Source organism: Egretta garzetta, unplaced genomic scaffold, assembly GCF_000687185.1.
Source record: "Egretta garzetta isolate BGI_Z169 unplaced genomic scaffold, ASM68718v1 scaffold46, whole genome shotgun sequence".
Classification (NCBI taxonomy): domain Eukaryota; kingdom Metazoa; phylum Chordata; class Aves; order Pelecaniformes; family Ardeidae; genus Egretta; species Egretta garzetta.
Window position 1 is genome coordinate 4,337,160 of NW_009260268.1, and position 15,315 is coordinate 4,352,474.

The following is a 15,315-nucleotide window of genomic DNA, read 5'->3' on the forward strand; positions in this document are numbered from 1 at the left end:
TTACTATTATTATTGTTTTCTCTTATTAAACTGTCTTTATCTCAGCCCACGGCTCTAACTTTTTTTCCTTCCCGATTCTCTCCCCCAACCCACTGAGGGAGGGGGGAGTGAGTGAGCAGCTGTGTGGTGCTTAGTTGCCAGCCGGGTTAAACCACGACACCCTTCAATTATTAAACATCTTTATCTCAACTCAAGAGTTTTCTCACCTTTGCTCTTCCTGTTCTCTCCCTTGTCCCGCCTGGGGGAGAGTGAGCAAGCAGCTGTGTGGGTACTTAGCTGCTGGCCAAGACCAACCCATCACACCCATCCAAATGGCTTTTCATAGCAGCTAACACAGACAGACCTTTCAGAGCTGACGGTCCAACTTAAGTCTTTTGCTCCACTGATAATGCAACAATGTACTGAAATGGCACCTCAAGACAAAGCAGTCTTCAAATATACCCAAAGGAAAAGTGAGGTGGAAAGCAGCAGTGAAGAATTACAGTAGCTAACTGGTGACAACCAAGACGGCTGTTATTTCCTTAGGGAAAGGAGACTGTAGGAGGTGCAGCAGAGCCTGCTGTTCCCAGCCTGGAATAAGCAATGCAAAAAAAGGAATCTATTCCCAGAGGCAAACACAGAATAAAGCTCTTTGAGAACACCCATTTCTAAGCTGTTTGAGAGGACAGCTTCACATCCCCCCCAGTCTTGGAGAGACTTGGGTTCTATCTGTGGGAGCAGGAAGCGGGATCTCCTCCAACCATCACCTGTTACTTTCCCCTCTATCCAGGACAACACCCAGAAATGCCCACTAGTGAAATGGGTGAAATGGCTAGAGAATCCTGGACACTCAGTGCAAGCCATCCACAGGTATACCATGGCCAGAAAAAACAGAAGCTGGGTGCAGCTGGGCTTCCATCTGAAAGGATTAGGAGGGCCCTTATGTAAAGGCATCTGTTGCTGTGAAAACACTGACAGCAATAAAAACTCTGTAACTGAAATAAATCTGACCTACAGGGAAGTGCTGAAGAAGAAAATTTGCGCTGAAGCAATATAGAAGTTGGTGACTAATAACCACCATGAAGCTGATGCCTCCACGCATTCAGACAGCCTGCAGTCAAAGCATTATCAGGAGCTGTCAAACTCATTCCTGAACAGTGTTGAGATCTCCCTGTTAAGAGGCGGATGGCAGGAAATGTGTACCAGGGAGACAATTCTTGAAACTTCAGAGATGCCTCTGCCTTGCTTACTTGGCAGTAGGGGTGAACTGCTCTCTGTAACTATTCAGAATGAAGTGCAAAAAAGACCAGGTAATCATGCAATATTCCCCTTAAAGACATAGGATATTTAGTGATCTGTACAATCATTTGAAGCTACAGGTGCCACACTGCCCTAGAAAAAGGACAAGAATCTCTAGGATGACTGACTGGGACATGCAAGAATAATCCTTCTAAGAATAATTAAAAGCTTGTCAGATTTTTAGTCTTCAGAACATCAATATGTTGGGCACACTGAGGATGAGGAGGTGGCAGAGGATTGTCCACCTGTGGCTTGAAAATGAAAAATCAACAAGAAATTCCACTATTTCCCTGTGAATAAATAACCTGGTTACTTCACATAGTTTCCCTTATACAGAAATACAGCATGGGTGCCCTGAATGCCCTTAGCTGCAGGCACTGTGAAAAACGGTGCTTAAAGGAAACACTCCTAGGAAGTTAAAATTCTAGCTCCCCACAGCTAGATGGTTCTGGATAAAGAAAATCATTCTTACCTGCACTCAACTGCTGCCTGAAGCTCCTGCTGACTAATCACCTTTCTCTTAAATTTGTCAGTTTTCCTGAGAAAAATGTGAAAAAAACAATACTAAGAAAACACAATCTCACACACATTAAATGAGCCCTAAGTTAATGAAAGGATTGACCTATTTTAAGCAGAGATTCCATCACTTGGAGAAATGGTTTGAATATGTTGCCTGCCCTATATGGGAAATGGAAAATTGTCTCCCTTCCCCCTCCCAGTATACAGCTCCAGCCCACGCTGTACAGGAATGACATGAGACTTAATGGAGTTTACAAAAATACTGCCTTATATAAACAACGTATCAGAGATCTCAAACAACCAACCGAGCACAGTAGTGAATCATTCAGGACACGTCACTGGCATGTTTCAAATAAAACATTTATTTCTGGTGGTCCTCTGTGACCAGAACTCCTCCACAATAAAGGCTACTGCACTGAGAAACACCTCAGGCTCCACTTAGGAAACATCAGCAAAAAATACATAGCATGAGATCCACACTCAGTTTTTGCTAACACTGCCAAACCCCAATTGCAGGGCAGCAGACACAGAGTTCTGCAAAGATGAGAGCAGGCATCATTCTGGGGTCCAGCGGCCAGTGTTTCTGGTGACTGAGGGGCAGCAGTAGGCACTGAATGGAGTATGCCAGACACCCACCAGCTGACAGTTAGCCAGAAGCCAAGGTTTCTAAGCTACCAAGGATTCTCTCCCACAAGGGATATTTCCACCTGGCTCCTTAAACCATTTATGCGTCAGCTTCATATTGCAGGAGGAACGCAAAAGTGATAAGGACTGAGGATTTGCCCCGTGATCGCTGCTTGTGGTGGTTTGTCTGCCTCTGTACGGGGTTGAGAGCACACTGATGGATGAGGCTCTGCACAGCAACTCACAGTAACCAAAAAAAAAAAAAAGGAAAACCAGAAAGATCCACCCTAGTATTCAAACACCTTTGGATTGTCTTGTCAAGTGTGTGCAAATATCCCTTTCCTGAAACGAACTTGGTGATGCTGCCACTTTCCACACACTAGGGCCCATGAATTCTCAGCAACTCTCCTTTCACACTGCTGCAGGCAGGAAATTGGTGTGCAATTCACCTGCCCCAATGCAGATATTCACAGAGTCCTTATCTACATGTCAACTAGCTAATTATAATGGAGATACAGACATTTCTAGTGCATAATTTGTTGACACATCTCAGAAGGTGCCCTTGCTGTAGCATCAGATTGTGGGATCCTGTCCAAAGACTATTATCTTTGGAAAAAGATCGCTCTCTTCTACCACAGGTGATTTTTCTGTGTTTTGAATTTGACAGACTTGAGCAATTTACACTCACAAAGGGCTCACAAATTAAAAAAAATAAATGCGATTAGACAGATGCTTACTAGAACGTGGCCAAGAGTGAAATGAAATCAGACTGAACGAAGTTTGCCAACTTGGCTTTAATTGCAGTCACACTAGATGCTGGACTGATTCTTCCATCTCCCATTTCTCTGTGAAATCTATGAAAGAAAAGACACAATCAGATTTTACCTGTCCCCACTTATCCTCAAGTTCTAAGACTCCAAGTAAAACTGATCTGTATTTATCTTCCACTTGAATTGTTTTCTGCTGCAAATGCTGATGTGGTGGAATCAAACACTAGCAACCAAAAACCTGGGCTACGTAGAGAGCAGTATGATCACTTCTGGTCAACCAGGTCCTCCTATCACCATGGCTGAGGTGTGAATATTGCTAGTGCAAATCAGCATCCCAGCCAGGCAACGGTATAGTCTCTCTCTTCTGCTATTGGGGGCCTGGGAAATGAAGCCAAATGACCCCAAAACTGAAGAGCAAACCAGGTGGAATGCAAGATTAAATAGGCACTCTTACTGGTTCTTTGCATTCCCCCAAATGAGCCCAGATTTATGGCCTCATTATTGTTTACAACACAAGCACAGAAGTCCTCACCTTTAAAGCTCAGCTTGAGGTTGCAGGCCTGAATGCTAGAAAAGAGTTTCTCTACCAGAAATAAAAACACTCACTCCTGAAGGCAGGAGGAGCCAACAAACAGCCTTGCAGCTCCACTGTAACAGCCACTTCCCAAAGTGAAACCACACTTCTAAAAATTATTAATTAATTAGCGTATTTTGATAGGAGGTTCAATTTATGTTATCATCCATGAACTGCCTGCATAAATAAGTCACCGCAAACCTCTGCATACTGTACAACAATTTCTTGAGTTGCTGAAAGGATTCATGACTACAGTTGCTTTTATTTATCACTGTACAACATTAGTCGAGTCATGGGGTAATTGATCAGTTCTGCCTTTTTTAGATTTTTTAGATTTTTTTTTTTTTATTTGTACTAGTCAGAAAGTGAGAAATTCCTTTTCTTTGAAAGGGAGCCATCACTTGCGATCTCTAAGGCATGTTGATAGCTATATCAAAACCCCACACAGTTGGGGCAGGGTGTCAGAGACAAAGAAATTGAAGGCAAGGATTTTAAAATCAGTATCAAAAAGTGAAACATGAATATCACATTCAAAGATACAAATATTAAGATGAGAAATGAGGCTTAACATTATAACACGTTTTGTGAAGTGAAGCAGTGGTTTTCCAGAATCATATACCACAAGCCCATTTACTTCAGTAGGGCCATGAAATCAGCCCAGATGAGGCTGTTATGTTCCAGAACAGAGCCCTAAACACAGCTCTTACAGCTGCCAGGGAGATCTGGAGGTGTGCAAGGGCTCAGGGCTACAAATGCTCCAAGTCTAGCAGGGATGTACTACATTAGGGCTAGGAAATGTCCCTCATTGGCACTTCTCTCTAGTTCTGACGGAAATATCAGATTACTTCCTTTTTGCTTCCATACTGGCTCACAGATTAGCTATGGAAAAAAAGTCCTAGACACCTCTATGCATCCTGTACTCAAAAAAGAGTAATTTTGGATGGCTGTGGCTTTCTATACAACTTTATCTCAAGTGTTTGTAAGTAAGGAATTTTAAAATTCTATATAATAATAAGAAAAATAGTAAAGTTACAAAAATCTGACTTACTGATGGAAATTTCTTCCTCTGCATCTCCCCTGCACACTGAAACACAAACAAGCATGCCAGAAAGCATGATTTCTGGGTCACAAGACGCTTTGCCCAGCCATGAGGACATCACCAGTGCTAAAAAACAATAAACTATTAGCTATATTCTGTTGCTATGAACTGAACTTTTAGTGAAGATATGAGGGCACATTTCAACCGGCTGAAGCACTATATGAGACGAGAGGATGAAATAGTTTATGTATTGACATACTGCTGCTTTCCAAGTAACATTTTGTTAACATTTTGCTGGATTTTATCACTGACTTTTATGTTTTTCCAGAGTCCCAACAGCAGAGGGCAGCACTATAGCTTGGTTCAGCCTGACACCAGCCTCTGAAAAAAGACCCCATAGAGATTTTTCTACTGTTTATCAGAAAGGTTATTCCAGGATACTTCTCTTGCACTGGGCATAGGCCCAGCAGTTAGAAGCCCTGTCTACTTAGTAGGTATCTCCGGCTTCCCAAGTCACCCCAGCTATGGAAGGCCATGGATCCTGGCTCTGTCCCAGGCTGACCTATTCAGGGGAAAATTAATCCTGCTTCAGAAGGCCAATGCTAAAATAAACCCACGCTTGCTGGAGAGTGGAGAGGTGGCAGGGACAAGGAGCCTATGTAAATGCATGCTTCTCATCCCCTGCTATCACCAACCTCCTCCCACCCCCATCCCTACTCAACCCTGCTCAAAGCTGAGCTCAACAACCTCCCCAGCTGAGCGGTGCCCAGTAGGAGAAAGAGCACAGCCTTAGGGTAGCTTTACTAAAAGCTGTGTCAATGGGATCTCTTCTTCTCTGGAAGCGAGGGTGGTTTAGAAGTGGAAGAAAAAGGGAAGGAAGAAGAGAAGAGTGCTCTGCTTAAGGGTTTTTTTTTTTAATCTTGTTTTGTAGAGGTGAGGGGGCAGAACAGGAGACAAAAGTGGGCAATAAGAAGCTGCTGGGTACCAGGGACACTGCTGTCTCACAACTTTTCATTCTTTTAGCTCTTCCTGCCTGTGGATTATTAACGGTGAACAAGAAAGCCTGCAACCTCAAAAATGCCTCACAAAAATGAAGCATAGCATTGACGGAAATTCGTGGAAGCCACAGAGACTATTTGCAATTACGTGAAGACCTATCTATTGCAATTGAACTGTTACTTCTGCCCTGAGTCACTGGTCTAGTTCTAGATACAGAAAATGGGTACCAGCCTATAACACTATAACATCTGAAAGAAAAGGCAAATAATAGACAAGCAGCAAATTCATACAGCTTCTGGGTGATCCCTCTGTCGCTGTGATCCTGGAAGTAACTTAGAAGCTCCGGATAATTTATCCCAGTCTGCCTATTTGAGCACTGCTTCATGTCTGGATGATTGTTCCCATGATCTCCGTTTGCCCCACTACATATGCTCAGAATATCCCCTCTTTTCTTCCCCATTATAGCTGTATGGAAGACAGAAAATAGCTCAGCTTCTTCCATTACCGCATCCTACTACAAATTAGAAGAAATTAAATGGAGCAAAAGGACAATTCTTTCTACAATGTTGACCTGTAAGACACTTTTACAGCATATATTCATCTATACCTGTGTATAACACAACTATACATGCTATATGTATTAATTTCAAGCAATATAGCAACATTTAAGGATGATATTAATACAGCATCTTCCTTTCTTTCTTATGACTTCTAAGAAAGTAATAAAAGGTCTCTTTTCCCACAAAATCAGAAACAGGCAGTCATTCTCTAGAAATGAATGAAATACAGATTGGGTTTTTGTCAAGCTGAGGTAACATACCACATAATCTAATTATTTCCTGACTTCTGATTCCATCCCTATTGTTTCTTCCCTCATATCCTCTATATCAGCTCAGCTGGGCAAATTCAAATCCAAAGGAATTTTTGGAACTGCGACTTGAACTGGATCTTTTCCAGATTGAGTTGGGAAGCAGTAAAATACCCTATCAAGGGACACAACAGATTTCACACCACTAAATTGACCTCAGATGTCTTCTTCAAAGATACCTCTTGCCTAGTTTAAACATGAAGCTTTAAGTTGGACACACAAGCCTTTGGCAGATGCTATACCCTATATTGAAGTAGCACTTTCTGTCAGACCCATGGAGAGAAGCAGAAGCTATGTGTACCTTTGCTTTGCTGTTTCTTTCAGCTGTCCATCAGCTGGCCATGCAGTCATCATGACTGTCCACAGATCTGCAGCTGACTGGACCAAGTCATAGAAGAAATAGCAGGGTCACAAACTACTGCATGTAATTCTTCAACTTGACAATGGTTTTGTCTTGCAGTTTCAGCCTGTTACAGTGCAGAAGTGGAAACATCTGTTCCTCCCCACATTCTGCTCAGTGATATGGAAACTAAGGGCAAGAAAATGACTTACCGACAGTCATCTATACAGGACTAACATTCTAAAATAACAGACATTCTAGATTATTACATAAAAATTTTTATGAAGTTAGGAAAAGTTAGTGAAAAAGACCAGATCACTGCAAAAAAAAGGCTCAGCAATTCCACCCACAGACAGAGTGAAGACCACACCTGCTAAATATTAGACTAATTAAGCTAAATATGAGACTATGAGGCTAAATATCACAGACTAACAAATCAGAATGGATCCATTAGAAACTATGCCCAACCAACAAGCAAAGCAGACAGAGGATGTTCAGGTATTAAAACTTTTTAAGATCCCTAGCCTAACATAATTTAAGGTAGAGGCTAGAGTGGAGAGAAAAGAAGAAATCTGTCACACTGGTCTCAAGACAAACAATGCCGGGAATAATCAAAGAAAGGTGCCCATTAGGACATGCACGCCCTTTGTCTTCTTTAGTGCTGTCCCAGACATCACTGGGTGTTCCTTTGCCATCCCCATCCTCAAGTAATTTCTTCCCAGCCTCCACCCCTTTAGCCCTCTCTCTGTTTTGTCTAGTTTCATTTTCTACTGTTTTTTTTTTTCCATTTTCTTCCCCTCTGGATTTTGTTCACAAGGCAGAAGGAATAAACTCTGACATCTACAGATGGTCTCAACCACTGTTCTCTCCCTTCAGAGGTATGGTTATTGTCTTCAACACTGGCCTCCCAGTTGCTGAGGTTTGGCTGTTCTGCAGACCTTTCTTTCCTTCATGCATATACACTGCACTTGAGGATTTTTTTGTGAAATAATTATATTTCCTTGCTAATGCTTTAATGATTTGGATAACTTCTGATAAAAAAAAAAAATGCTGCTCTTGGCAAAGTCCTGATTAGCTCTGCTCCAGGTAGTTTTAGAGAAAAATGGTTCATGAGGAAAACTCACTGGCATAACAAAGGATCCCAGCTGGGAAAAAAATGGAAGTTGCTACTAGTGTGCCTATAATTTAAAAGGAATCTAGGCCCTTTCTTTCACTGTCCCATTTCACCAACCTCAGCCGGTCAGTTAAATCAGAATACCGTATTTTTTGGAGCAATGGTCCCACTCCTTCATCTCCAACATGACCTGAAATTAATTAGGCTGCAGACATTACACACATCTATTCTTAACAACTACCTGTTGCTTCAATGTGGGGGTACCCGTATGCAGGGATAGGGCAAGTATATGAACAAATACGGAAAACTGTTACATGCTCAGGCATATCTGATGAGGCTAATCTCTCTATTAACAAAGGCCCTCAGCAGACAGGCAGCTTCTCTGGGGAAAAAATAAGATTTTTGCTAGCATAATCAAAGCACTTAAAATGAAATATCATAAAAAAGAACTCCTTTGCCAATACAAACTGCATCTCCATAATGGATGGAGAGGTACATGTGTAGCCCTGTAAGCTAGAGGTGTAATTTTTTTCCCACGGTCTTGATCAATATAGCTACACTTTTAATAATGGGTGGTGTAAGCTGACCTTAATTTGCCATTTTCTTGCAACGTATAGAAAAATTAATACTTCAATTTATTATAAAAAGATGTCTGGCATTATAATCAATGCTATTTGAATTATAGTAACAATGTATTTGTGAACTATTTAACCAGCACACAGGGTAGGAAGAAGTTGATGATTCAGCCACTGAGCAATGTAATTTGTTCATTTCTCACTTACTTGAAAATAAGCTTGAACTTATATTCAAATTGTTGTGGTAATAGCTGTTTCAAGTACGTGTAACAATGACATCTACACTTAATGCCTATGATTGGTTCTGTAATATAAAAATATGATTATCTTGTTTTGCTATGGAAATGCAGGTTATCTGACTGAGCACAAAGCTGTGAGTCAGTTAAATATATATTGCTGTCAGACATCATTTTAGTTTGCCCTACAATATATGAAAAGAAAATTACTGTCAACAAGAAAATTATTAACTAGTTCATAGAAGAAAGGCTAGCCTGAAGTACAATCTCAGAATGGGAAACTCTACAAAATATATGAAGACAGGAAGAGATAACAACTTGAGCAGGAGCTAACAATATTGACAGTTATGAAAAAGAAAATTATTATACTATAATCAGATGCATTGTCAGAAATAGTAGTCAGAAACCAAATAAATCACATATTATTTCACTTAATTAAAATCCACCAGCCTAAGACAATGGATTTTTAAAAGATAAAATATCCAGAACAGTAGAACTACATACAGAAGCAACTTAGCCAATAAAACCCAGAAGCAAAGATTACAAACATAAAAAGATCAACTTAAATAATTTTCCGACACTTGAAAATTATTGCAACCCAAAGGATGATAAAAAATGAACTGAATAGAGCAAAGACTGAGTATTTTCATTATTCCATTAAGATTGATATAAAAATAATGTTTAGAAGAGTAAGCTTGAGCAAAACAGTAAAATACCAAAACCTAAAAAAAAGCTATGAGGTTTCCTCATATCCATTGATTTACACCAATGTTGTATCACTGATTCAAAAGGGTATTTCCTGGTTTACATGAACATAAGAAGAAAGAACAGGTTGCTACAATTCTAGGAAGAGGCAGGCAATTGATGAATATGCAATAGTCACTAGAGTGATGGAAAGCTGATCATGAGAGCCATCACCCAGGGAATTGCAGGAATAATGAGAACATTGCACTACAGAGAGAGAGCTAGATGACCTACGAGACATTCTTTCGATCCAAAAGATTTTCTGAAGAAGAGCATGTTGCAAACTTTGAGCCAGAAAAATCTGGTTTAATACTTTTGCTTTTTAATAGATTTGGTTTCACAGAATCACAGAATCACAGAATCGTAATTTTTTAATAGATTTGGTTTACTAAGCTTTGAAACCAAACCAGGCCTATTTTCTAGGTCATGTAACTTAGGCAGGTGCATCTGAATTCTGCGTTCACACAAGCCAGTTTCTCCAGTTTGGAAACAAAGAAACATAAAAAACCCATGAGGTAAGCAGGAGAACCTGGTGAAGAACTCATTTTCCTCATCAGGATGTAAAACACAATTGGAATGCTACTGCTGGGAAATATTACCCACCAGCAACAAGAAGAACTTTTATCGTGTGTTATGGAAAATGTAAAGGGCTTTAGCCCATAACTTAGCTTTTCTCTAACCACATACCTGTCCAGACATCGTTGATACTGTTTGCAGCTGTCATACCTTCCAAGAAATCTGGTCAATACCATGAGAACCATATCTTGGAATGAACTGGAACAGGTAGAAAAGCAGAGTACAATTTTAATAATCTCTGGGCACTGATCTCAAAACCAAAAGCAAGCTACTATCTTTTTCACATCCACATTCATTCACTGCCTCGGTTTTCTTCTGAAATTTTGACCCCCCTCCAACTCCTTGTCCTCACATTACAGACATGCTCTAATAAACAAACATCCCATGTGGACTCCCACTACTATTTCCAGCACTAACATTTCTCTCCTCGATGGGCTGCTTACACTTACTGTCCAGTTTTGCTCCTCTTGAGCTCAATGTAGGCTCCTCTCTAAGCCAGGTAAGACCAATATCCAGCTAAATTTATCCTCACTGATATCTGCCTAAGACAAAACTCAGAATCCACGCTCCTTCATTCTTCTTGATTATCTTTGTCACTACCAACCCTGCCATTTCTCCTCAACTCTCATCCCCATTTAGCCTCTTTGGGCTCTCTTACTCTCCCTCCTACTTGTGAAATTGCTATTTTAAGCTAAATAGCTGCATCTGCTGCTTCCTCTGTGTCCTAGGACATCTGCTATTGTTTCATGCCTCATTTTCCTATACAGTTCTCACTCTTACCTCCTCCACAGGCACAAATATAGCTATTATTCCTACTGTGGTAATTTTCTGTATCAGCACTGTCTTCTCTAAACTCTAGCTAAAAACCTGAGCAGCCCATGAAGCATCTCCTCAGTATGGATAAAATCAAGAGATTTTAGTCTTTCCCCAGTTCTTCATCCTTCCTGCTGCTTGCTTGCCTCACCACTGTGGATCACTCTCGAAGTCTCTCATTGGGTATCTATCCCTGACTTCAATCTCTTCCTAGAGTCTTCCATATCAGTTGCAAATCCTGCTGATCCATTCCTACATATTAAGGCTGAAATGTGTTTCTTTCTGTCCATTCACAGAGATAATGCTTTGATCCAAGCTCTCATCACTTTAGTTATAATGTTTATTTTTTTCTGCTCTGAAAAATGCTGTCTTACAACCCTATTACACATCTAGGCCATGGTGCATCAACTTAACCCACCATCTTTACCGTATTATTGCTATCATTGTGCCTTTCCACTGTCTAATACTTCTCCATCACATCAAGTATGAGCAACCATTGTTTATTCTTATAGTCCTGCACGGCCTAGTGTGAAGATGTTGGCTCATGTCTACAGCCAGATCAATCATACCATGAAATTAGTCATTATTTATCGCTGTTGTGGTTTAACCCCAGCCAGCAACTCAGCACCACACAGCTGCTAGCTCACTCCTCCCCAGGATGGGGGAGAGAATCAGAAGGGCAGAAGTGAGAAAACTCATGGGTTGAGATAAAGACAGTTTAATAGGGAAAGCAAAAGCTGTGCATGCAAGCAAAGCAAAACAAGGAATTCATTCACTACTTCCCATGGGCAGGCAGGTGCTCAGCCATCTCCAGGCAAGCAGGGCTCCATCATGCATAACGGTTACTTGGGAAAACAAATGCCATCACTCCGAATGTCAACACACACACACACTTCCTTCTTCTTCCCCCAGCTGTATATGCTGAGCATGATGTCATATGGTATAGGATATCCCTTTGGTCATTCGGAGTCAGCTGTCCTGGCTGTGTCCCCTCCCAACTTCTTGTGCACCCCCCAACCTACTCGCTGGTGGGGTGGGGTGAGAGGCAGAAAAGGCCTTGGCTCTGTGTAAACACTGCCCAGCAGTAACGAAAACATCCCTGTGTTATCAACATTGTTTTCAGCACAAATCCAAAATATAGCCTCATACTAGCTTCTGTGAAGAAAATAACTCTGTCCTAGCCAAAACCAGCACAACTGCTTAAATTTTCAAACTGTCACTCTTTTGCCTCCTTCCATGCTTTTCCTCTTACTTACGAGGAACTGACCACAAACATAAACTAATCTCATGCAAGGAGAATTTACTACAACCTTACAAATCCTTCCCGAAAAGAAACCCAACAAATACATTTCTTCTTGGCATCACTGTCTATGCTGGGGGTCAGGATGATCTTACTGGTTTCCTGTGCTCCCCCTTGTGTCTGCTGTCAGACACAGACTGCTGACTTTTGAGAAAAAGCTTTTTTTATTTTGTGCCTGGCCTAGCCTCAAAACTAGGGTTCCCAGTGTCTTACAAATGCAAATAAACAAGGGTACATAATACCTCGTAAAAGTTGATCTCCTGTAGTGTTTCAAGCTGGCTATTCACTCATCAAAGCACAATGCAGTCAGTCACTAATCTCTTTTGAAAATGTAGATCTAGGTTATTATTTTTAGCACAGAATTTTTAGGAACAAATTCCAGTGTCTTTATGCTATGTCAGCAGTACAGAGCACCCAAAACCAGCCTAGAAAGCCAACTAATACTTCCCAAGCTGCAAACATCTAAGGAAGATGAGGCCTAACAGCTAGCTTTAAATAATTCAGAAAGGAAAGCCTGTGTTTTCAAAATTGTTTTAACCATTTCTCCACAAAAGTAACAGTAAATATTCTGAATATAGAACACCAAACATCAACTAACTGTATGAAAAGCTGAAGTTCCTTTAACTTTTTTTTTAATGGCATTTCCAGCTAGTGGAAATGTTCATCCTCAAATTTGGTGGTACTGGTGGAGTTAGCAGTAAGTTCCTTACAGGATGTATTTGAACTCCTACAGTAAGTAGCATAAAAAGCCTCACTGTCATACATAGGAAAGATCCAAAACAGGCATTTGGAGCAAAAATCAAACAAATGAAGAATAACCCTCGGGGTAGCAGACACATATCCTGATCCAGCCCTGCTTTTGTTAAGGAAGCTAAGTATCTCCTGGAAATAGACATCTGGGCTCAGGTAAGGGAGAGCCGAAGCAGAAAAAGTGGCTATTCACTTTCTATGCCCTGCTTTCTTTAAATACTGGCAGTCATGGGTAAATAGTATTAGTGCTACAGAAATATCTATTAAACCAAAGAGCCTCTGCGGAGTGGGATGATGATGCACAATAATAACTTTAGAAACTAACTAGAATTCTTCTGATAAAGACTTCACTAAAATGTAATTTTTTAAAAAGGCTATTTAAATGAGCTAAAAAATGTAATTTCTCCCACCTCTCACTCACCGTACACAAGTCACATACCAGTGGGGCACTGGCTGACACCTGAGTGTACTTGCTGAGGAGACCTCATCAGTCTGGACAGTCGGGCAGCAACGATGAGCACCACACCACCATCCCACATGGGTTTGTATGAAACCAGCAGTAGAAGCCCTGAGACGTCAAAGGGATATTTACTTTCCTGTGAAAAGAGGAGACACCAGACCTGGTGAGTGAAGTATGAGGAAGAAAAAGGAAAGACCAGGCAGCTACATACGTTAAACAATGCTCCCCTCAACTCACAGTCTAATTCTAGGGATCCCCTATGCTTCCTGCTTGCACCTGCTTTACAGTCTCGCTTGGGGAAAAGGTCTCTTCGGGGAGGGCGTCTTGTCCCTTTTCTTACAAGCTGGGGAAAAGCTCCATCTGCTCAGGATAGCCAAGGTACAAAGGGTGCTCCTAGAAGTTAAAGCTGCCATCCACTTCCCAGAGCTGAGGTTCACGAGTAGAGACCTCTACCTCAACAGACGTAAGAGCAGCAGAGGTCAAGAGAGATGGGGATCAAATTTACAGTCTCATTGACTCGTGCTAACAAGCACGTCAGTGAGAAGAGATTTGCTGTCCCGAAGAGAACATCTCTTCGTGGAATGGCCAATCTTTTAGCACCTACATTAAGGTGAATCCTATTTCCATTATTGATACCATATTACCAAATCAAAGCAGACCCCATTACCCTACACATTGTCCTTGGGGCACATCTTAATGCCTTTTTAAGGCAAACTCCTAGGTATGCCTCTACAACTTGCGGCACTGTCTTTCACATAACTATTCCATACAACAAAGTCACCCAACAACGAATCATAAGCTCTTGCTTTCTTATGGGGGTCAGCCAGAAGGAACAGATGAGAAACAGGAAAGCTAGCGAGGGAGACATGTAATCTTCATTTGGGACTCGGAAGGTTTCCCTAGGAACTAGACACTGAACGAAGGCAGGGTTTCACTACAGCCTTTACTCTTCTTTCGTATCTGTTGCGAGTCAAGCAATTTAAGCATGCCTGGGCATCTGCATCCCAGAGTCCCTTCCCCTCCCTCCCTCCTTCAGAGGGGACTGGCTGTGACTCTTCTGAGGGTCTGACCTTGCAGGGTTGAAATGAGGGTACAGTGCAGGAAGGCACGTTGTCTCCTCTTCGGGAAAGCCAGGTCCCAGAGCATGATGGGGTATTTAAAGACCTCAATGCCTGCAAGTTCACACAGCTCATCAAACATGAACCAGCTCTCTTTGCCCTTGACTCAGAGGGGCCTAGCCCATTTCTGGTTACCGATGCTCATGAACATTGCACCGCTGCACCACGTCCCAGGTTGACCACGCCTCCCTGGTGACCTTTGTTGTAGGGCACGACAGCCACACCGGGGTGCCTGCCCAACATCCATGTCCCCCTCACCCTCCATGGCATGACTCCACGCAGGCAAGGTCAAGGCTTAAGGTGCTCTTGCTTCTTCGAGGTGACTTCAGTCACCAAGCTGGCTGGCGGCCGCACCCAGACCCCTCTGGGCAAGCTTTCAGCCCCCGCGCCAGCCTCCAGCCTGCACGAAACAGTTAACGCCGCCCGAGGTACGCCTGCCAGCTTCCTGAGTCCCCTCCGGTGCCTCCCGGGAGCTATTAATACAGCAGGCACATGCTCTGACATCGCGTTCCCCGGCAGCCACCAGATAACTTTAATTTGCCCTTTAAACGTCCCGAGCCCAGTGGCCCTCGCGCTCCCTCCGCCAGGGAAGATGGCGGCGCTGCCCCGCGCCCCCCG

At 42.1% G+C, this 15,315-nt stretch overlaps 1 protein-coding gene across 1 annotated transcript in view; it reads left to right on the plus strand.

The window, feature by feature from the left end:
- Positions 1–15,315, plus strand: part of SLC25A4 (solute carrier family 25 member 4) — a 75,355-nt gene that overhangs the window by 57,867 nt on the left and 2,173 nt on the right. Inside the window, exons 2-3 of the mRNA XM_035897730.1 lie at positions 12,152–12,172; positions 13,953–13,978. Coding sequence (XP_035753623.1) covers positions 12,152–12,172; positions 13,953–13,978 — 47 coding nt within the window. The remainder of the gene's footprint in view (positions 1–12,151; positions 12,173–13,952; positions 13,979–15,315) is intronic.